The sequence below is a fragment of the Microtus oregoni genome, unplaced genomic scaffold (assembly GCF_018167655.1).
Source record: "Microtus oregoni isolate MIOR12 unplaced genomic scaffold, Mior012 000014F_ref0000157, whole genome shotgun sequence".
Taxonomy (NCBI): domain Eukaryota; kingdom Metazoa; phylum Chordata; class Mammalia; order Rodentia; family Cricetidae; genus Microtus; species Microtus oregoni.
Window position 1 is genome coordinate 36,546,847 of NW_024543073.1, and position 24,326 is coordinate 36,571,172.

Consider the following 24,326-nt stretch of genomic DNA (forward strand, 5'->3'; position numbering starts at 1 on the left):
AATAAAGTAAAGAGAAGAGAATCAACATAAATCTGTTCCCGTGACAAGGCAAACAGTATCAAATGGCCATCTGGAGATCAGCCGTGGAGGAAGGAGCAGAGCGAGCCTTAGATGCACTCTCCAGAAATGCAATCACCACCCTTCGATGCTCTGGATTTATTTTAAAGTGAAAGAGGATGAAAATACGAATGGGCCAGTAGAAGCAGGGATAAGAACCTTGATTATTTTGAAAGATCAATGTACAATCACAGCACTTACTCTTCCAGGACATTAAGGGAAAGTGTACAACTGATCTATTTGCTGGTTTTCTAAGCCTCCAGGAGTTTTCATTTCCTATAACAGCAAACTTAATAAATCAAAACACGTATATCATTGATACATATTCAGGATTTCTTCCATAAGATCTCAGATACTTAAGATTTTTTTCAAATGTCTCAGGAAATAAATCCTTCATAATTAATTTACAAAGGCTGGGCTAGATACTGCTGGCAGCTGACCACATCTGACAGTTTTCACCTCTGAGTTTTAGTGTCATCAGATACAAACCCTTTCACTAGGATGTCAAAAGACTTAGGAAGCATATAGTCAAGAACAGGCTTTGTTGCTGACAGGATTATGGCTTGAAGTGAGCCAATTAATTAAAAATAAAGACCAGTTTCCTGTTCTTTTAATCTGAGCCAAATTTCACATAATAAAAATAAACCAGGCATTTTAAATAGAAAGATTACAAATAACCTGACTGCCATCCAAATGTTGAAAATACAGAGGAAAAATATACATTGGTATAGTTCTTTAACTTGATATTTACCAGAGAACATTTTGCATGCCTACATGGCCACTGATATAGCATCACATCTGGGGATGACCTACCCTGTGCTAACCTGTTGGGAGCCAACTTTTCCTGGGCATTCCTAGTCTTGGTTTATTGTTATTTCAGGTAGTGCTGCCGAGAGCCCACTGTGCTCCCAGATTATTCAAGGCAATGCTGTCAGCGTTGAAACAAAGCAGGCACCGATTTCACAGAATTTATGCTTTACTCTAGAGCATATGATTGAAAGAATATAAATAAAATTGAAATTTCAGATCATAATTAAAAAAAACACAAGCTGGGCAGTGGTGGCACATGCCTTTAGTGTCAACACTCGGGAGGCAGAGGCAGATTGATCTCTGTAGTTCAAGGCCAGCCTAGTCTACAAGAGCTAGTTCCAGGACAGACTCAAAATCTACAGAGAAATCCTGTCTTGAAAAACCAAAGAGAGAGAGAGAGAGAGAGAGAGAGAGAGAGAGAGAGAGAGAGAACACCACAGAGAATATAAAACAGGGTGACTCACAGAGCTTTTTAAATAGGTGATAAGATAATATTTACACCAATGGGATGGCATCCTTGTGAATTGTGAGGGGCCTCATGGTGAGAAATGGAGAGTTCAAAGAACCTGAAGAAGGCAACCTGCAGAGTGTCATGGATCAGAAAGGAGCACTTCGGTGTGAGACTATTGATGGAGCACAGGCCATATCCCCATCAAGGACTCATCAGGGTCGCCTTACTCTACCTTTGGAATAACACTGAAACTGCCCACATAATACAAGCCAGAATTGCTCTAGATACAAATATTGTTGCCACCAAGATTTCTCTTGAATACATTTAAGCTGTCTGTCAAGTATTCAGCTCTGGGTACTTATCTCATAAATGGCTATGTTGACCTCTTGATTTCTTAATGTTTTTCTCCCTAGTTGTCTCCTAAACCCATAGGCCCTATGCCCTGATAGCTGTCTTGCCTAGCCTCACCTGTTGATTTAGGCCTGGAATGAATGGCTACAAACTTGGTGGCTTGGGGAATTGATTTGATAATTCTTCATTTATTTTAGAACAGATTAAACAATGGGCCTCATACATGACAAGAGAACTCTACCAAGTGAGCCATAGTGAATCTTCACACTCTCCTTACTCAACAGAACTAACGCTGGGCACCTTCCTGCAAAGGTGTTTTGACTTACAAATAGCTTAACACTCTTGGTGTGTTAACTCCATGGAGTAGCAACATAATTTCATTTTATCTATATGGAAATCTAAAGTCAAAAGATAAACTCCTGAGAACTCAGGAATTCTACTTTCTCATGCTTGTCTTATGCTAACGATGAGGGGAGTCTGGTCTTGTCAAAAAGACATTTTAGAAGATCACATGGATGCTGTCCTCCTAAACATTTTTTGACAGTTTCATATCTAGTTCAGTTTGTTTCATAGCATTAGGTCTACCTTCAACATCCACAGCCTCACTCATGCATGCAAGCCATAATCACTACAGCGTTATTACCAAGAAAAGGGGATGAGTCACTGGTGCAGCTGGTGATTGGTGCCAAAGAGGGATCCTCTGGAGTCTCCCCTTTGACACTAGCACTGAGACTACACTGTAAGGAACAAGTGTGATCTTGCACACATAGCCCTCTTCTAAAGGGTCATTCTTCTGTAGTCTAATTTCAATTATGTACTTCAGACAACCACATTAAAAAAAATTCCTATTTTTTAACCCTCAGCATTTTTAGGTAGGTCAAAAAAGAGAGTGTTTTAGAATTTTAAAGAAAAACAGCAGAAACCATTTTCTTACCAACTCAATATCAATCCAAACTCATAAATAAAACTTAAAATAAATGAAGTGACAGCTGATCTTCATCTCAGATGTCTCCCATCACTCAGGGTGAATCAATTAGGCCCATTGTTGCTTGTGGTGTCTCCTAGTTTTCTGTAGAATGCTTTTCACACCATTCCGTAAAATCCCAGGTTCTTATTAAGATTAGATTGTAGCTGCCTTCATTAAAGATTCATGAGCCTGAGCTAAGGGAACTGTCTGACCTGCTATTCTGGAGGAAATTTGCAGGTTATTTTTCCTCCTACTCACTCTTGCACATATCACAGGGAAATAGAACTAAATATCCAGTGACCTAATTGAAATCTATGATTAAACAATATTCCTCTTAAACACAAATAACAATATGAAAATTCTGTTAAAATAGAATTTCCTTATACATGGTTATTATACAATGCAAATGTAGCAAGTTTTGAAAGATGTGTTGTCCCTAGAATACCATTTAGTTGATTAGAAGCTACTAAAGAAAAATTAGGAAACTATAATGTTTAATCTGCACAAACTCAAAGCTTTTTGAATAGCAGGGGGAAAGGCTTATCTTTTCTAGAGGATTCTCATATAAAAATTTGTATGTTGTGCTCACACCACATAATTTGGTTCAAAACGGGACCCAGCCTCCCTTTCATCAACTCACCTCTCCCATTTCCAGATAACATGGGGATGGGACCAAATACTAAAAATGAAAAGCATGCAGGCTACTTGCTGAGGGAAATGCTCTGTCTTTCAAGAGGAATTTGCTCATTTGTTCAACTTGGTCTTAATAGACAAATCATCTTAATTTGCAGGCAAAATATTACAATGCTATAGTGACCGCATATCTGAGGTATAACTTTTACCAGTGATACATGCACTGAAGTTTTGTTTTACAAAGTTTTGCTTGGGAAATACTTCAATCTCTTTTTGTATTCTCTTTCATATGCTCAAATTTCACAAGGATGATATAACTCTACCGTGTACTTGCTATTATGTTTTTCAAGGAAAGTAGTCAATATTTTGAAAAACATAGATCTCCATAACAAAGATTAAACAGAAATGAATTCCCATACTTAGCTATAAGCCTAAAGATAACGCATGAAGAACAAAAGGGTGTGTGTGTGTGTGTGTGTGTGTGTGTATGTGTGTTTAAACAACCTGCACCAGAGAGGATAATAGACAGTGTCAGAATAACTGGCTAGAAAGTGAAGCAATTCAGTCTTGACAGTCTTCCTCATGTTGGCCCTCACTGGACCAGATAATCTGCTCTGGCATTTTGCATGCACTCATGAAACTGTTGTAAACACAGGTATACCTTTTAAATGCCCCTATGGCATTTAAGTCAGTAACTTTTTGTGTTTAGAATAGTAAACCATTCGATATGCAAAGTAAAAAAAAATATTTAAAATTAAGACAAAATAAACTAATTTTGCAACTATTCATTACAGGAAACAGAATTTTAATGTATACATATAAGTTTAGTCATATTTATTTATGATGGGTGCCTCAAAAAACAGAAAATAAGAGATTACCCTGACAATAAATTTTTCACTCTCTTAAAGCTGACATACATACTACACACACTTCCTGAGCCCACACTCCAGTCTTCTCACCTGTTTTTGAGCAGTGCGCCAAAGGTCATCTTATCCACTCGCAGGTAATTTGGCAGCAAGTTTGACCAATTCCAGCACCATGTTGCTGTGACTGCCTGTTGACGAATGAGAAGACACTATTGTTAGTTATTAATCAGAATTAATGTGATCAGTGAATTCCAGCCCCAGCTGTGACTCGCTAACTAAAAAGGAGGAGCTCAGAACAAGGACTTGGACAGATCACATCAATCATGTCCACAGAGGAGTTGTTTATTCCAATAAGACAGCAATTAATTTATAAATCCATTTAGGGATGTAGTCATTATTTATAAAAATATAAATCAATTTCTGGATTCGTTATTTTTCCAAATGTTAATGGCATTCACCCATCAAGTTTTGTTGGAAGGGTGATTCTAGAAGGTGAGCATGGCGACTTGGTGGCTTCTCGTGTGTGACATTACTGTCACAGGTTGTTTTCTAGTACCTCAGTGTGGACACCAGAGGGAAACTCAGTAAGCACTAAGCCTCAACGATAAGACCCAGCTCAATCAGAGTCGGACACTAGTGTGTTAGTAGGAAAATTGTAAGGATTTTCAAATGTAAATAACATACATGATTCTTTTTTCTCATTACTAGATAACTTCACATCAGAGTAAGGAGAAAATTACTGTGAGAAATAGTCTCATAATTCAGAACTTGGTAAACATGCTATTTACTTAAATGAAAAGGGGTGATTTAATAGCTACAATAATTATTTGTGATTTAGAGCAATCTAATGTGCAGTATAAGAAGCACCCAATAAACTATACCTTATACATTAGGTTTAAACGTATTATAGGATCTTCTGCTCTATAAACTAAACAGTTTGGATAATGAGACACCAGCATAGTCTTTGACCAGAGCTACCCCTTGTCACTGCTGATAAATTGAGCGCTACAACCCTGTCAGAGAGCAGGAGAATTCGGCCCGGCTTGTCAGCATTTGAAGGTCTTATTCTACTACAGTATTGATGGATGTGGACGAGAGCTGTAACAGGCATGGTTAAAGTATCATCTGCATGCCAAATCAGGCAAGTTTTAATTCTCATTTTCACGAGCACTCTAGGCCAAGCTCTTCTCTTCTGCCCTGCTAGTGTAAGCTGTCTGTCAGGAGTGTTCTGGGAAATTAAAAAAAAAAAAGAGAGAGAGAGAGAAGGAAGAAGAAAATAATGAATGAAAGAGAGAGAGAGAGAGAGAGAGAGAGAGAGAGAGAAAGATCAAACAAAACAAAAGCAATTCAATTCACACATCTTGCGGAAAGAATCTTTTTTAATAAAATTAAAAGTACACAGCTGAAACAATGGCAAAATCTGACTTCTAAAAATATATTGTTTTTTTTTATCATGTTGACTTTAAATATTTCTGTTTCAAAGTCATTAGAAAATCCACTTTAAATTTGGGGATGTGTCTAAGGTTATAAAAACCAAATTTGTCTCGTGCCTTTTATAGTGGTTCTCAGTGTTCTACAAATCATTTAAAGTGCTTTCTGATCTACTGGACACATTCACAGAGGCAAAAAGATGTTGGGTAAACATGTGTCCTAAAGGAGGGGCTGACTCAAGGGAGGGAAGAGTTACAAGAAATGCTTGGTTCTTTGAGCCTTATACAGACACAGCCTGACAGCAACAGGATTCCAGGTGAAAGGTAAGTTTTATAGACCAAACATATGAACCAGTCTAACATGGAAATAAACTAAACAACCCAAACACTTTGTACAGGCCATGAAAATGGCAATGTGAACTTTTGCTTCCTAAACAAAGTGTGTGGAGGAAGACTATGTTACAACAGTAATATGGGGTTGTGTCTTACTTTTGAAGGACAGAAACCATACATTTAAGTTGAATTTTACACTTAATTTCCACATACCTGATCTAGCATGTTCTCACTGAACATCTTCTGCACATGGAAAGGGTTAAAAACAGGGGGCTGATCTTCTACATTCCTCGAGGTCACTTTCAGTGGTTGGCTGGGTAGTGGCTTTTCTTCTGAACCATCTGTAGCAGATAGTTGTTCCTTTAAATAGTCCTTCAGGAAAAGAAGCCCGGGATCAGGGTGGTCAACGCCCCAGCTTACACTTCTAGTACATTATCTAGATAGCAGTGTGCTGCTGGTCTCAGGAAATACATACGCTCTGAGATACAGAGCTGTGTACATATCACTATCATAGTAGACCTATCAAAACCAAGTTAATCCTAATGGATTACAGAGTTAAAAACATTCAACAAATCCTCCTATGCTGAATGAGTGCTTGGTATGTTGCAATCTTCTGAACAGGCATTGTCCCATCATTGGCCTCATGCGTTACAATGTCTGGCTACCATAATGTAACTGCAGTGCATGACTGTGCACAGGAAAAGGCTGCTCGTTCATTCGTTAAATACAGTTGCTCCCTACTCTGGGTTCAGCAGAGCAGTAAGTATCCTGATTTTACTGTAAGGAGTCTCATTCTGTATGGAACTATTTATAATGCGAACTCCCACACATTTAATTTCCATGCTGTGGACTGAACACTATCAAGGCTCAATAGAAACTCAGAGTATATAATTCTAATCATCCAAGCACTGGTGTAGCCCTGGACAAGAAGACAGAATCTCCCGCATTATCGCTCATTTTCTACCCATAAATAAGTAAGGCGAACATCCCTAATCTGTTTTATGGGACTCTTTTTGGAAAGCAACAAATTAAAATGACTAAAAGAATACCATCAACCTAACAAATGTTTGCTATTAATAAGTCACTTAATAAATAAAAATAAAGACTTGCCTGGCTTTTTAATATACCACAATACATCCCCAGGTTTGCAGCTAATACACATTACAGAATATTAGAGAGAAGAGCACTCCAGGGGTCATGGAAAACCCTCACCACCCCGTGTGGTGCACAGGCAACAGCAACAGTCTCACGTGGGAGCTTGTTAGAAGGGCAGACTCTCAGCTACTACCCAGCCAGAATCATCCCTGCTGCTCCACGGATATGAGAGCTGTTGAGAAATTTGCAATACTTCAGCACAGCACCACACTTTCTGGCTTGAAAGGCCAGAGGACAGCCTTGAGGGCTCATGGAGTGAGTCATACAGTTGTGATGAGAAGCCAAAGATCTATTCTTCTTTCACTGTGTGTGTGTCCCTGTATCTTCCTGATGTACACTGTGTCCCTGTATCTACCTGATGTACAGTGTGTCCATGTGTTTCTCTGTGTTGTGTGTGTCCCTGTATCTTCCTGATGTACACTGTGTCCGTTTCTTTCACTGTGTGTGTGTCCCTGTATCCTCCTGATGTACACATTGTCCGTGGGTTTCACTGTGTGCGTCCCTGTATCTCCCTGATGTACACTGTGTCCATGTGATTCACTGAGTGTGTGTCCCTGTATCTTCCTGATGTACACTGTGTCCATGTGTTCCACTGTGTGTGTGTTCCTATATCTTGCTGATGTACACTGTGACCCTGTGTTTCACTGTGTGTGTGTTCCTATATCTTCCTGATGTACACTGTGTCCATGTGTTTCACAGTGTGTGACCCTCTGTACTTTCCTGATGTACACTGGGTCCGTGTGTTTCACTGTGTGTGTGTCCCTGTATCTTCCTGATGTACACTGTGTCCCTGTATCTACCTGATGTACAGTGTGTCCATGTGTTTCTCTGTGTTGTGTGTGTCCCTGTATCTTCCTGATGTACACTGTGTCCGTTTCTTTCACTGTGTGTGTGTCCCTGTATCTTCCTGATGTACACTGTGTGCAGGTGTTTCACTGTGTGTGTGTCCCTGTATCTTCCTGATGTACACTGTGTCCATTTCTTTCACTGTGTGTGTGTCCCTGTATCTTCCTGATGTACACTGGGTCCTTTTGTTTCACTGTGTGTGACCCTGTACCTTCCTGTTTTACACTCTGTGAGTGTGTTTCACTGTGTGGTCCCTGTATCTTCCTAATGTACACTGTGTCTGTGTTTTTCACTGAGTGTGTCCCCGTATCTTCCTGTTGTACACTGTGTCAGTGTGTTTCACTGTGTGTGTGTTCCTGTATCTTCCTGATGTACACTGTGTCCGTGTGTTTCACTGTGTGTATCCCTGTACCCTCCTGATGTACACTGTGTCCGTGAGTTTCACTGTGTGTGTGTTCCTGTTTCTTCCTGATGTACACTGTGTCCGTGTATTTCACTGTGTGTGTGTTCCTTATCTTCCTGAGATACGCAGTGTCCGTATGTTTCACTGTGTGTGTCCCTGTATCTTCCTGATGTACACTGTGTCCGTGTGTTTCACTGTGTGTGTATCCCCGTATCTTCCTGATGTACACTGTGTCCGTTTCTTTCACTGTGTATGTGTCCCTGTATCTTCCTGATGTACACTGTGTCCGTGTTTTTCACTGTGTGTCTGTCTCTGTATCTTCCTGATGTTCACTGGGTTCATGTGTTTCACTGTGTGTGTTCCTGTATCTTCCTTATGTACACTGTGTTCGTGTGTTGCACTGTGTATGTGTTCCTGTATCTTCCTGATGTACACTGGGTCCGTGTATTCACTGTCTGTGTGTCTTTGTATTTTCCTGATGTACAGTGTGTCCGTGTGTTTCACTGTGTGTGTGTCCCTGTATCTTCCTGATGTTCACTGTGTTCGTGTGTTTTACTGTGTGTGTTCCTGTATCTTCCTTATGTACACTGTGTCCATGTGTTTGACTGTGTGTGTCCCTGTATCTTCATGATGTTCACTGTGTCCAATATGAAAGGCAAATTTTAGAACAAAGAATGCTAAAAATCTAAATAAAATACTATTGTAATTAAAAACAGTGATTTCTTTAATTTCCTAATTGCAGAACATCTCATTAAATAGATCAGTTATGTAATGAAACAAAGACTTATTAAATATTATTAGGTAATGAGAAATCCAAGAGAAATAATTTTATGACTAAGGCATATAGCAGAAATAAAAATTTTCTTCATTATAATTTAAGTCAGGTTTTTAAAGGAATAAAAATCTCATTGGAAAGGAATAAGTTCCTCTAGTTATTAACAATTTTTCCTAATTCATTTCCATTGTTAAAACTACATTTAGACTTTCCTGCTTGCACTGTTTAACAAAAATGTAAATTTGCTGCCAATTCTCAAAGATGCTTTCTCTTGTGTGTGTTTTCTCTGCTATGTTGATAATCTGCCAGTTGGATGACACTGTGACGATCTGAATTTGATCTCTGGAATCCACATGGAAGCAAAAGGAAAGAAAGGGCTCCACAAAGCTCTCCCTGGACTTCCTCAAGGGCACACACCATGCACAGGTTCACAGTCTTGGGGCTGTCCAGGCGGCTCAGTGGGTAGGAGCCCCTGCAGTGCAAGAATGAGCACCTGGGCTCAGAACCTGCACTTTATAAACAGCCACACTTGGGTCCATGCGCCTTCCACCACGGTAATGCTGTGTCTAGAGAAGGAGGACTGCTGCAGCTGCCGTTGCCAGCCGAGCTCCAAATGAGTGAGAGACTCTGTCTAGGAACGAAGGTGGCTAAGCAGCTGGCGTGCTCTTCCTGAAGACTGTTCCCCAAGCTCAGCCTTCATCAGCTGCCTGCAGTTCTTTGTGTGGCTGAGGTTACTTCTGCATGGCTACTGCTGTTTTCCTTGAACATGTTGGAGAGACTAAAGCGTGGCACTTCTGACATTCCTAGAACACAGTCTTGTCCCTCCAGCTCTCACAGTCTGTCCTCATTTTGTCCGCAGGGCTGACGATCTCTGAGGGCAATCCTACTGCAAACTCAGCCTCACTGCTCACAGGAACTGCTCTAGCCAACCTGAGTGTCCAGACATAGAAACCCCTGAAGAACATGTCTTTCCAAGAGAGGAATTTCAGTAAATCAAAGCAAGGAAGAATTGCTGAATTCCCTAATAAAGAGCACAGTAGAACTGGGTGTGATAACACAAGCCTTCAATCCCAGCACGCTAAAGGCCAGGGCAAGCAGATATCTCTGAGAATCTGGTTTACAAAACAAGTTCCAGACCAGCCAGGCTACATAGTGAGACCCAGTCTCAAAACAGAAAGAAAAAAAAAAAAAAAAAAAACACAAAACACAAGATCACTATTTTCCTGACGACTTTATGATTTAAGACTTTTGTTTTTTATTACATAGGAAATTCTCAACTTTATCAACCCAAGGAAAATAGCTGTCTTTCCTCAGAAAATCCTTCATTTCTACAAATACCAGACTGTACAATCGGCTGAATGCACCACAAACACACAACTCCCAAACTAATTTCTCATCTCTATATTTCAGAACCGAACTGAGTTTATGAGCTGTGTTATTGTTTAAATCATAGAAATAAAACCTATATTGTTTCAGGAAGCTTTTTTCTGTACATGCAGAGCAGCCAGGGCTAAATAGATTCTATTAATAATGCAATATTGAGTTTAGTATTGACTTTAAGAAGTATTATCACCTCCTTGACTAACCCTTAGCTGCCAGCAGACACTGCCTCAGGCCAGTACACACCTAATTGCTTGGTAAAAAGAGCATTTCCCTACCTCATTGAGTCGCATGATGTGATAAATTCGCCTCAGGTACTCGCTGCCACCTGGTTTGTGGCAGAGATCCAGGACCATCGCGTTTGTTTTCTGCTCAGTCAGTTCAAGAGCGGCATCTCCTTCTATGCCTGAGCTTTCCCCCACCATCAGGAATGCACTAAACACAGAGGACAAATATGTGTTAGTGATGAGGGACTGCATACATGGCAAGGAAAGAGACTGAGTGTGAAGAGTATAAATGTACAGTTTGTATTCGAAGCACCCTTAAAGGCTCTCTTCAAATAGTATGTCTTCCCAAAGCAGCACGGCTCCAATACACTGCCCAGGAACAAAGCACCCAAAAGCATTTTTAAAATTTAAATCATTTCTTTGAAAAGAGTTGTTTGTTGAGTTTAAACTCCTATCTATAGAACACTTCCCATTACTGTAATTGTTGAAATTGTCACAATCATGGGATGAAAATAAAACCTTTCTTTACAGGCCATGTAAGAAAGAATTTGTATTTTCTATTTGAGGACAAAAAGAATAACTGGAGCCAGAAACAGCTTCAGTATTCCACCAAAGACAACGTGTCCAAACGCAGTCTGTAGTGGTTGGGGAAGGACCAGTGCTTCAAGACCCCGCCCAGCTAACTATTGAGCATTTGAAACAGAACTTTGACACCTGTTGCCCCAAACACACTACAACTCTCTCACCTACTTAAGCCTAACAGACACTTAGAGAGAAAAATCACTACTTTTGTTATTATTCCCCGTCTAAAGTCTACTATCATCCTGCTGGGAATGTGGAGTTACAGATATGCATGCTTCTTTATAAAATTTTGTAAGTTTGAGAATTATTTGCATATTAGTAAGAGATGACAAAAGTAGGACACCACCAACTATGACGCCAGTGCGAGTTTCCAACGGTCGTCCCCAGGGTGTGCTCCCTACCGACTCTCCACTATAGATGTCACTGGACCACAGTGTCCCCAGGGTGTGCTCCCCACCGACTCTCACTATAGATGTCACTGGACCACAGTGTCCCCAGGGTGTGCTCCCTACCGACTCTCCACTATAGATGTCACTGGACCACAGTGTCCCCAGGGTGTGCTCCCCACCGACTCTCACTATAGATGTCACGGGACCACAGTGTCCCCAGGGTGTGCTCCCTACCGACTCTCCACTATAGATGTCACTGGACCACAGTGTCCCCAGCGTGTGCTCCCTACCGACTCTCCACTATAGATGTCACTGGACCACAGTGTCCCCAGCGTGTGCTCCCTACTGACTCTCACTATAGATGTCACTGGACCACAGTGTCCCCAGCGTGTGCTCCCCACTGACTCTCACTATAGATGTCACTGGACCACAGTGTCCCCAGCATCTGCCACCACACCAACTCTCACTATATATGCATTTAGACTGTGTTAGGCTTTGTTATCTAAGTATTTGTAGGCATATTCATGGGTTTATACTGTTTCCCAGAATAAATGAAATTTACTGTCATGTAATCAGCTGTATGCTGCAGGTCACTGCTGAGATTTTGCCATGATTATAAAATTAGTTCTGCTGAGAGTCGAGGCCATTGACCTGAGGACTCCAAATGATACCCAGCTGCTGGACATTAACTTTGATATTACTTCCACATGCAGCTGCAAAACACCCCTCTCTCTTTCACACACACAGGAAATTTAAGACTACATAAGTCTTGCTCAAGAAAATAGGAAATAAAGTGATTCCTACCAACTTAGAAACGCTCATTAGCTAGAGCAAATTTATAAAAGACATTGTTACACTAAGAAATTCGCACCTATCATTTTGAACCTTCATATACGTTGCAAGTAGAATTCTTGTCAGGATTTGCAGAGGATGACATTGAGAAAGTTGAGGCCGACTCTCACTGACAAAGGAGGATCTCAGTGTCAACCCCCGGATTGTATCCTTTCCTGTCCATCACTATGCAGGTGAAGCAAATGATTGCATTCAGTCAATGCTATGATTAATGAGTTCCTCTCTGGATTTGGGACTGCTTATCAATCATGTCATTAGGGAGAATGTGCCCTGAAAGAGGCAGACCTTAGCCAAGGAATAACTGCATTAATCTTAATCTGTATATGCACCCAGCCAGCCAAGTCAGGGTCACCATGATGAAAAACAATAGTCTTCAACTCGACAAATTACTCTGCAAAGACAGACACTTCTTTACTTTTGTGCTGTGTGTTCTCCGGCATCTGAGTTGACTGTTTCCAGCCTGAGAGTTACCACAGGGTGAAGGTTATTTTAACGAATAGTGAGGCTTTCAGGCAGTATGCAAGCCAAAGTGATACTTATGCTGCCTCCCTCCAGCTGCAGCTACTTCCATAAAACCAAAGCTGAATCTAATGCGAACGGGAAAAGAATGATAAATGATATTATGCACTTACAAGATAATCTTCTTGAGGAATTTAAGAGAAAATTACTTTCATTTAAATTGTTACATAGATTTTTTTTAATGAAATAACCCTGTGTAAAAGCTGAGGCAACCCTCTGACTGATGCAGACACACTGATCTGAAGTGTGTTTATCCATTTTCCTCAAAGTGTAGACCTATGAGATCAAGTCATGAGAAGATGGAAACACATACACAGAGCATGCATGCACACCCACACCAGATCATCAATCTAAAATCACAGTCAAGAAGGAATATATCAATAGCACACAAGCTCAGTGAACTTGCTATCTATAGTAAGGCAATTTTACCTTTTTCAAATATATATGATAAATAACTTTAAGTCTGCATTTTTATATATTAGTATTATTTATGAAATTGAGAATGACATGGTATTATGATAATTTTCTTACTTTTCAGAATCTAGAAAACATTTTAAATCCTTTCCTTTTTGTTACATGTTGTGAAAAACAACTGACAACTTTTGAGTACTAGCTAACCAACTACATCCTATCCAGACAATGTCCTAACCAACTACATCCTATCCAGACAATGTCCTACTGGAAAAGAGACTAAATCTATTGGTGTTTGTTCGTGGTGGTTTAGAACTTAAGAATTACCTTTTGAGGGAAAATTATCTTAGGAATGACCAGAAGTGTTATTTTGAATATATCTTATCTATAGGAATTCTAAGGCAGCAATATCATACATTTTACTTCGTAGCAGATTCAGATGTGCTATTTTTAACCTTCTCTTTGTTCTCACTCTCTTTCTGTTTTATACCCACTACCACAAACAATGACATTTGACTTTAATCTTTTACTCACTGGATTCAAGCCTGTAATTTTGTACTGAATGCAAATAATAAAGATTAAGAAGGTCACTAACTTTCAATGTCACTAAGCATTTTCCTGACGTCTGTCATTCCTTCCCCTGCACACACCAAAGTGATAATCTAGTTTTCTATATGACTAGATCAGGGAAAACAGGCTACTTAATACTCCAAGCAGGATAATATGGAATCTCATAGATTAACAAGGGCCAGAGAAATGTACAGGCTACCATTCTGCTAATCCGTGAGTGCAGGGTATTTTGGCCCCTGACTCTTTGGGGAGAGGACTTCTCTAGGTAGAGCCCATCTCTGCTCCTGTGTGCATACCACCACATCTGACAGCACACAATGTCCTCTAACAGAGTTTATGGGTAAAAGTTGCTTACTTGATCTCAAGTGGATGTTGAAATTTTTGTTATTTCAGTTTTCAAAACAGTTCTGCCAGACTGGCATCATCCTTAAAGTGAAGTTCTAAGAGAGGCAAAAAGTGACCCACTTACAAGAAATGCCTCTTTCCTCATCTGATTCTCAAGCCTGAGCTCTTCATCACTGTCATTTGCCAATAAAAGTCATCATATTTCAGGTGACCTTTAGTCATCTCAGGTAGAAAGTTACAGTAGTGTCTGCTAGCCACATGGATAGACCTTTAATAACTAGGGGTGGGTGGGGGCAGGGTGTGTGGCCGTTCAAGCAATGAACTTGATAATGTGTAGACCACCTGAACCTTTATCAATATCATGCAGTTTTTATACCTACAGACTAACCTCAACACAGAAGAACTCTACATACATATTTGAATTCATCAGGGACCCATAAAAGTCTTTGCAGTACCACAAATCACTTAGCTGTTGGTGACAAACCAGGAGAAAGCTGACATTTCCATCCTGAAACAGCTGGGTGTGTTTAGAGCCTGTGAGTGATATGCCCCAGTTGCCCTCGGGGATCTTACATTACCAGATGAAAAATGTGTACCTTTTTGACAATCAGGTACACAGAAAGCAATAAAAAGCCTTTTATATCCATTAATTCTTTCTTAATTGAATCTGTACCCACTCCATTTACAAAATGCCTCAGGCTAGGCACTAGATACCCAGTTGCACACTGAAAAGGAGCGAAACTAAATCCTCCTTGGTTGAGCTGCGCCCTTTTAATCAGAAACTTTAAGATAGAACCTAAACCAGGATAGTATTCCTGCATATCAATGGGGTTCAGATTTTACAAGGAACATCTAACAGTCCAGGGTTTAGTGGGGGTACTTATCTTTTGCTGGGTTCCTCAAAGGCCCTATTATTTTTGTCAAATGACCACTGCTGCCTATCTGACATAATTTTGTTGCTGTAATGTATTGGTGACTTTGATATGGAGAATTCATTTGACTCAGGTGAGTAAGAAACAAGCGTGGCCTTACCAGTTGATGCTCAGTGTCTTTGCTCTCAGAAGCTGATGCTCCATCCAGTTGGGGTTTTGCTGCTCAATACTCACTATGACCTTCTGGGTCAGTTGACAAGGGCTTCTCTCTCCTAGAATACTTTCCAAACACACAGAGATGAAGGCTGCTTTCTCTTTACTCCGTCTGTCAAGGAAGGCACCTGTTAAACGTTCCACGGTGTTCCCATCCTCAAATATCCTACATATAATTACAATCAAGTTCCAGACAAGCAGGCCAGCTTTCTTCAATTCAGCCAAGTTTTTTGACATTTTCCTCTCAGACAGAAAAAAGAAGTATTTAATTGTGGGAGGCAAGCATGCAATCACCGTAGGTAACTTGCTGATTACCACAGACACTGCCTCAGCAGCAAGCCGTGGGAAGCCTGGGGAGAGAAGGTAGAAAAGGTATGATTACTGTTAGCATTCTCATGCCATCACATCGTGCATTTGCTGTGTGGGGATGTCGAACTTTTGTGGACAAAATTAGTAAGACGTACAAGTGCTTAATGCTCTCCAGCAGAACTCTACCAGGAACTCCTGCACTATTACTCAAGACTCTCCAAATTTCTGGCAAGATTTTCCTTCTATAGATGAAAATTAGAAAACTTAGAATTATAATTTATATGTTTATTTTTTAAGATCTAAGCTTTGAAGTACTGGGGACACTGCTAACTAAGCAAAGGTCCCCACGACCTCTGACACCGCTGAGTCCCTTTGAATGCTTTCTTCTTCTCCCTTGCGGTCTTCTAGGGACTGACTGGCTCCTCATCTTTCATTCTTCCCAGATACTTCACCTCCTCAGAGTGTTTCTGTAGCCATCCCACCTAAAGCAGCCTCACCGTGCTCGTCCCATCTCAAACCCATCTCTGTCTTCCAGGGGAAACCTGTGTTTGTGGGCTTTGTTGCAGTATCCTTCATCATCCAACAGTTACATCATTCACTGCCTCATTATCTGTCTCCATTCATAGAATGTAAGCTCGACCAGGTCTGCACTGTACTTACTTGACCAGTAAGCCAGAGCTGTTCAATGACTACTCATTGGATACACAAGTTATAGGGTTGTGTGTTTGTGTTTCATGCTAGCTCTTTGTTCTTCTAACACCTCCTGAATGTGGTAGTTGCTTGATGGTGTCCCTGGCCTCTCGTCTGATGACTCTACATGATGCCATTTGCTTCCTGCTATTTCTTTGAAGGATTATTGATGCTGTCTCTAAAGCAGACTTTCTCAGTTTCCTGCCACGGGCCTCTGGAAGCTGGGTAATTTTTTGTTGAGGAAAGCTGTTCTGTACCTGGATAAGTTTCTGGAGCATTTATGGTTTCCACTAACTAAATGCCAATAGCATCCCACCTCAGGTGTGACAATCAAAAATACCTCTATTCTCCAGGAGAATATTTGTCCCTAGCTAAAAACTACCCTTTATTTGATTTTATGCTAACCTATTTTCTTTCATTTTGAGATAGGCTCCCATGGATCCCAGTCTGGGTACAAACTCTTTATATGGCCAAGGGTGACATCAAACTTTGGATCCTTCTGCTAGCGTTCTACAGCAAGCCTGGTTTTATGAGCACTGGGGATCAAATCCAGGATTAGTGAATACTAAACAAGCGCTCTTGAACTGTATCCCCAGCCTGAAGCTCATTCCTTTAGATGATTCCAGAACTTTTAGTCTTGGCCTTTCTCCAGGGTTGCAATACCTGGAAGCACTTTCCTTGTGCTGTTATCTGTTTGCTTGCTCCAGAATCCATTGGTTCAGTCGAAGCCAATGCTCCAACAAAAATCTTTTCCATAAAGTATTCTTTTTATTAAAAGTACTAATTTACTACTGAAAAAACAACATCTCAAATAGATATTTTATTCAACTGCTGTCAAAGAAATAATATCAAACCAGTTTCTTACATACTTGCTCTTAAACACAATGGAGCACATACCAAGATTGTGTGAGAACAATCTGTGTTTTTAATTGCATGCCTTTTGTAATATTTTGTGGTGTTCATTTCTACGTCGTATCATTTGTTGATGAAGAAGAAATGGGAATGCACTTTAGTTTGTCTCAGTGACTCTGTGCTCTTCTGTGCACACAGCTAAGGATGTTTGCAAAGGTTCTGTCTACTTATATTTTAACAAGTTATAACTATATGCTTAAAAAGGCTGTAGGAATTCCTTCAGCCAGTAGCCTTTAAGATACCAGCCCACTTGGCAGTGGCCTCTTATACTATAAATGCTGACATAAAGCATGCGCTTGCTCTCTCTCTTCCGGCTTTTGGATTTGGTTGCTGTTCCCTGTCTGCAGAGGACAGTTATCTGTGAGTCTATCCCTAAAGAAAAAACCCTTTATTATACTCAGTTCTGAGCTAGTGTGGGATTATTTTACAACTCTCCTCTTCAGGCCTCTATAAGCATTTGTCATTGTTTAGACAAATTTATAAAAACCATGATCATATGTCATTAGACTTCCACACCGGACAGTTACAGAGTTTGTCTTCATGTGTTACATGTTTAGTTTTTGAAATCTTTTGCTAATCAAGACAACTTGAGACTGAGAGTTAATATACCATGATACAAAGCTCATAAGGAATTCACATTCAATAAAAATATAAAGGAGCTCATATTCAGGTGATTTTCCGACACTTTTTCTTTCTAAATCTGATCAAATTATTATTTCACTTTGTGGCAGGACTGAGAAAGTGTTCATACGCAGTGGAATACATGAGAGCGTTTCTGCTTTGGTTCCATGTACTCTGTGCTGTGTTCCCAGTGTTAAAGCACAGCATAAGATCATGTATCATTTGAGAGACTAAATCTTGTTAACAGCAGGAAGCTAAAGAAGGACACATGTCTCCCTCCCCATCTCCCACTCTACCCTCAACCCTTCACTGTGACAGTCTTCATGGAGAACTTTATAAACGCTTAATTTCTTTAACATGTATGTTCTGGGTGTCTGCACCCATTTCTTTATACAAGTGTCCTCGTACCAGAGGGATAGAGTACATGTATCTGTGATCTTAAACACATAAATGTCCCCTGAGTCCATGGGTGACTGAGTGCTCAACACGTAAATACTGTCTGGCCTTAGTAGTGTCCTTATCTAAGGAGGATGCACTTCAAGACCTCTAGTGAATGTCTAAACATGTAGATGGCCAAACCCTCATATCTAGTTTTGTCTTATACATATCTGTAGAAATAATCTTAATGTATAAATTAAGAACAAGAATAGATTAACAATAAATTAAAAAGAATAATTTTAACAAGGCATTGTAATAAAATTATGTTAATGTAGATTCTCTTTCTTGAACGAACCAAAGTATATATTAATATTTTTGGACTGAAGTTGAATGAAGTCAATGAAAACCAACAAAAACCAAAATAATAATAAATAAAGAGTGAAAAAGGAAAGAAGGTTCAAGAAGTCCTGATTTGATGATTCCTAAAGAGTTTCAGAACTCAGAGCAAGAATAAGGGATTCTCCATTGTCATTCACATTTAGAATGTACATGATGGTCTGTAGTTTCTCCAACTCCTCTTTATGACTGTCTATAGAATGTAGCCCTACACCAACTTATAATAATATGAAAAATACTAATTAGTAAGGAAGACCCAGCAACTGGTACATATAAGGAGAGCACGTCTGTGACTTATAAGTTCTTTCAGATAGTCTGGAGATGTTCCAATGTGCTTTTAGAAAAAAAATATTTCTATTTCCATACTTTCTTCATCCATTCTATTGGGATCTCACCAAGGCCAGCTGGCCTAGGTCTGAAAAAGCATGGGATAAATCCGGACTAGCTGAACATAGCGGACAATGAGGAATACTGAGAATTCAAGAACAATTGCAGTGGGTTTTTGATCCTACTGCACGTACTGGCTTTGTGGGAGCCTAGGCAGTTTGAATGCTCACCTTACGAGACCTGGATAGAGGTGGGAAGTCCTTGGGCTTCCCACAGGTCAGGGAACCCTGATTGCTCTTCGAGCAGATGAGGGGGGGGGGACTTAATCGGGGGAGGGGGAGGGAAATGGGAAGTGGTTGTGGGGACAAGGCAGAAATCCTTAATAAATAAATAAATTTAAAAAAAAAAGAAAAGAAAATATTTGCAATAGGACAATTGAGCCAACAGGTCAATCAAGTGGTGTAGCAAGCTGATAATGTTAAAGCTTCCTGAATCCCTAAAAGTGAAGGTAACAGCCAGAAGGAAAAAGACCTGCAAACAATGGACAATGCTTAGAAAAGGAAAAACATTTTCCAATTTAAATTAAATCCAAAGGCAGTTTGATAGGACATGAACAAAAATAAAGCCTTACTAGAAAGTTCCCTCATTGATAACTGACTTGAGTTTGTAATAGAAGTCTGGTGAACAAGAGCGACACTCTCTCGGCTCTCCATGGAGAAGAGTGAAGGAAAGGCTGGACCTTGTAGCTCCCTTCTGTGATTTCCAGCTGGAATGTTCTATTGTGGAAAGGGTTTCTTTGGAGTTGAAACATATTCTTCTTTAAAAATGAATACAAAACGATGATTTACTTTAGAAAAGAGAAGATTCACACAGATAAATAATATAAAAGGAGAATGTAGAGATACATGATGACTCAAATACACTTGGTAGAAGGATTACTCAAAACAAGACCAATAGATTCAATACAAAACCTCAGGCCTGAGGAAGAGCATCCTATCAGAACTATTTACAAGTAGCAGATGAAGTGCTAGTTGATGCTTAGAAGCTGCATTAAGGGGAAAGAAAGTGAAATGTGGTGGTTGCAGGGTAAAGACAATAAACAAAACAAAACAGACAATAAAAGTGTGATCATGAGGGTACAGATCATTATCTAGATTTAAAGTAGGGCAAGGTCATGTGACTTCTGCGAATTAATAAAAGATTAAATTTCCCGAGGCGCTGAAAGGCAGTGAAGAGGAGGTAGGAGAGGTCTTCCCCAGGAAAGAGCACACCAATTGATTGTCCAGTGCCAAGTGGTCAGCCCTGAGAACATACAACATACAGGTAGCAGTCTACATACTTAGCAGGTTATATTCAGGATTATATATGTATCAGCATAAATTTATGCATACAATAACAATTAGTAAAAGAAGAGAAATAAACCATGAATTTGAAGAATAGTGGAGAGGAGTTTGGAGGGAGGAAAAAGAAGGAAGAAAAGTGATAATCAAATTATAATCTCAAAAATAAAGAAATAAAACAAATTTCAAAACTTTATGAAGTACTAATAAAATAAGATGAATATGGTCATTTTCACTCCTAGCTGCATTGCCTGTGTGGCTTAGAGTGAAAGGAGAATGAAGCCCCCCCATTACTTGTTGAAATGAAAATAAATAGCATTCATTGATCTTATAATTTTTTAAAATTTTATATAACTGAATAACCCGAGAGCCTGTTTCTTTAGGTGACACTTTCTCAGGGAACTAATGTGCTCACCTTCACTTGGTTCTTTCCTTCTGGACTCTCTTGGAATATAACCCCATTCTCGTGGAAGGCTCTGAAGCAGATGATCGGGAACACGGAGCTTGTTCAGGTCTGTCTCACGGTTTCTCCCACACCTCAGCACGGATATTACCTGCTGCACAGTGTCCTTGACAGCATCCATCAGTGCCAGTCTCAGACAGTGGATGACTTCCGGCTGCGACTCTGTGCACACTGAGACTGAAAAGACAAGGAGCATGTTATGGTCAACAAGCCTGGTTGTCAGCCGTGCCTTGTTCAGCTGGGATCTCACAGTTACCCTCTTTAAATCTATAGGAGAGCCGAATTTAATCATATCATAGAAATTACATCATATAAATTGAGAATCATCTCAAAAACCATTTGAAATAGAGGTTTTCCCTACCTGGTAATGAAAGAATGCCAATTAAGACCATGGTAAGCAGCAGGACTGACCACCGACTTTGGACTCTGGTAGTGGGATGGCAACTCTATAACCTTTACAGAGAACCACTTTTCAGCAACACTGAGATCCCTATGCTGCTGGTGCAGCTGTGCTGTACCGTGCTTGCACCTGAAGGCCCTGAGCTTCAACACTACACCCCCAGCACTAGAGAAAAAGTCTCCACAATCAACATCTACACAGCTTTAACATTTTAGTTAAATATTGACACACTTAGGTTTTTCTGTGAAATCCTAAGAAACGGAGACTATACTAAGAACCTAAAGAAATGCGAGACACCATCTAAATGCCTAATTAGCTCTCAGATATTCATCTTCACAATAAAGCCTACTAGTACTCAGCTAAAAGATAAAAGCAGGTTAGGGAGAGCAAGGTGCATCTTTTTTATTTAAGAATACCCATGCGTGCACACAGAATCATTAAGAAGATGCACGGTGCAATGGTAGACGTAGTTATTGAGGGTCTCAAGGAATGCTTCTTCCGTTTCTCGTTTTACTTTCTCGTCTCCTTTCCATGCTTATAGCCTGCCTTCCTGTCTTCTTTTTAATTATATGTGATTACCCAAGATGGATAGGATTTATATAATAAGTGTGACAAAAAAGTCTGCTTTGCTTGTTTGATTTTTAATGACTACAAAATATGAAGGCTGTTATTTAAATCAATAAGGAAAAACATTTAAGCTCCTTTAACATGGAATTCTTCAAAAACATTTTTCAAATGACTAATTTATTTAATAAGGGCTTATCATTAAACCACCATGGTAAGAAAGATCTTGGCAATAGCAAAACCAATAATTTAATTTGTAAAATAGTGTCACCTCAGGAAATCAAAATGTTGTTCTTTACAGAAATGGTAAGAGTAAAACTATATGTTTTTCTGTTTGTTCATTTATTTTTGTTTAAAACTCAAATTAACTAGATGGCATGGGGAAGCTATTTTTTCATATCAATAACTAATATGCATATTGGTTACACTCTAGATCTAAGGGGAAATTGAGGTTGTCTGAAAATTCTAGGAAGTTCTTTATTTAGTTTGATTTAAAAGATGTTTTCTTTTTATAAATAAAGTTTCATGTATTGAAAATGGCAAAAAAGCAGCTCTCTAATAATTGATGTATTTGGCACGTCTGAAAGAGTGTCGACTGCTGTGTAAGTATTAGCTCGCATTATTAATACTTTATAGGGGTTTCACTGCAGTGTTAGTCTCAGAATCGCCATTATTCATTAGGAGGCTCCAAGGCATCTTGAGCTCCAAGGCTACAGAGAGGCTTAAGCAGTTTCCACCAACCTCGGTCTAGGGCCCTCCAGATCCTTTATTGTGCAGACCCTTTGCCCCTCCAGCCACCCTTTGTCAGATCAATGAACAGATGCCAGACATCAGGTAATGGCTCTTAACATCTTATCCTGACTTGATCACCTCTTCCTGTCAATGGAACCTAAGGTATGTAACATTGTGACCAAGGACAGGCATGCCCTCCCTATCCAGTGCGTGCCTGCAATTCTAGCCCTAGGAAGTCTGAGGTGGGGAGACTGTTGGAAGTTTAGGACAACCTGGTTTACACAGAGTTTTCTAGACCAGCCAGGGCTATAGAGACAGAACTTGTCTCAAAAAGAGACTGTGGCAAGATGGTTCAGTGCTAGCTGTCAGTACCTGGAACCTACAGGATGCAAACAGAGAACATCCTCCTCCAACCTCCACATGAGTCACACACACACACACACACACACACACACACACACACACACACACACACGTGCACGCGCTCACACATGTGTGCACACTCAATAAATAAAATGTAAAACAAGAAGTTAAAGTAAGTACTTAACCTCCTAGGAGACATAGAGTAGAAACACAGAATAGTCCCAACTCCAGTTGCTACAGGACCATGTGTTAATTCTATCTTGTCAACATAGAAGGGGAAAGCAATAAAAGTATCACTAAATAATGACTTCTAATTTGATTTTCCATCTTAATGTTAAACTTAGTATTAAAGGAACTGAAACAAAAGCAAAGAAACATAAAACTTGGGTTGTAGTCTATAATTTAAAGAATTTATCATCAACTAATTTTATACTTCAAATCAATGCTGACACGTAAAACTCTTTCATGCAGGAGGAGTCTGTTCGTTTTACAAACACTGAGAGAAGAGATATTTACAGTGTTTTTGGTTTTGATGACTTTATTAAGACATTTAAAAAGAAAATAACAAATATTTCACTCTGTAGCCACACTACTTTCCTTTCCAGCACAACACTAGGGAGGTCTTGGAGGAAAGCTGAACGGTGGTAGAAGAGCTTCTCAGAGGGACAAACCCAGAGTTTATGCTTATTGCTATGCTATTAAGATGATAAGTGCCTTTCAATACTTATAGGAATAATCTTAAAATTTGTTCAGTTCAGACCTGATAGAACAAAAAAGAAACTATTACTTAAAATTTTTCTATAATTTCAAAGAATAAGAGCAAAAGTAATTAATAGGTTTTCATGCTACCTTCAAGAAAGATATTCTATATAATCAAGAACAGCCTAGTTTAGCTTTATAAAAGCAATGCTCAGTACATTTGAATGTGTTTCTAGGTAAAGGCATTGATCTAAACAGACATTCTATGGGAAAAGGCTTTTCAAACTATATGTTGGCAGAGGGCTTATATTAAAAACAAAGAACTCCAAATTATAAATAGCAAGAAATTTCCTTTTGAAACACAGTACTATGTGCAATGAATATATAGCACTAAAAGAGACTGAAATTAAGAAATTTGCAAATCAGGTGCCATTGAAAACAAAGTTTCCCTTTAATATCCAAGTAACTAGGGAGTCAAAAGTAACAATATTAGTGAAAATTCATCAAAATACTATTATCACATTTTTTCATAGAAAATTAGAGTTTCATAGGTGTTTCAAAACTTTGGATGACAGAAATCATATATTTAAACCTGTATATAATGAGACTTACATTTTTTTTAAAAGTAGGAAATCAGATAATATGATGAATAATAAGTAGCTAAGCAAAGATACAGTATATAGTATACTATATAT

The 24,326-nt window shown here is 39.4% G+C and overlaps 1 protein-coding gene across 1 annotated transcript in view; it reads right to left on the reverse strand.

Moving 5' to 3' along the window:
• Positions 1 to 24,326, reverse strand: part of Kiaa0825 (KIAA0825 ortholog) — a 411,723-nt gene that overhangs the window by 215,667 nt on the left and 171,730 nt on the right. Inside the window, exons 16-20 of the mRNA XM_041663776.1 lie at positions 20,826 to 21,050; positions 15,385 to 15,787; positions 10,736 to 10,892; positions 6,112 to 6,270; positions 4,229 to 4,323 (exon numbers count right to left, since the gene is read on the reverse strand). Of these exons, the coding sequence (XP_041519710.1) occupies positions 4,229 to 4,323; positions 6,112 to 6,270; positions 10,736 to 10,892; positions 15,385 to 15,787; positions 20,826 to 21,050 (1,039 nt within the window). The remainder of the gene's footprint in view (positions 1 to 4,228; positions 4,324 to 6,111; positions 6,271 to 10,735; positions 10,893 to 15,384; positions 15,788 to 20,825; positions 21,051 to 24,326) is intronic.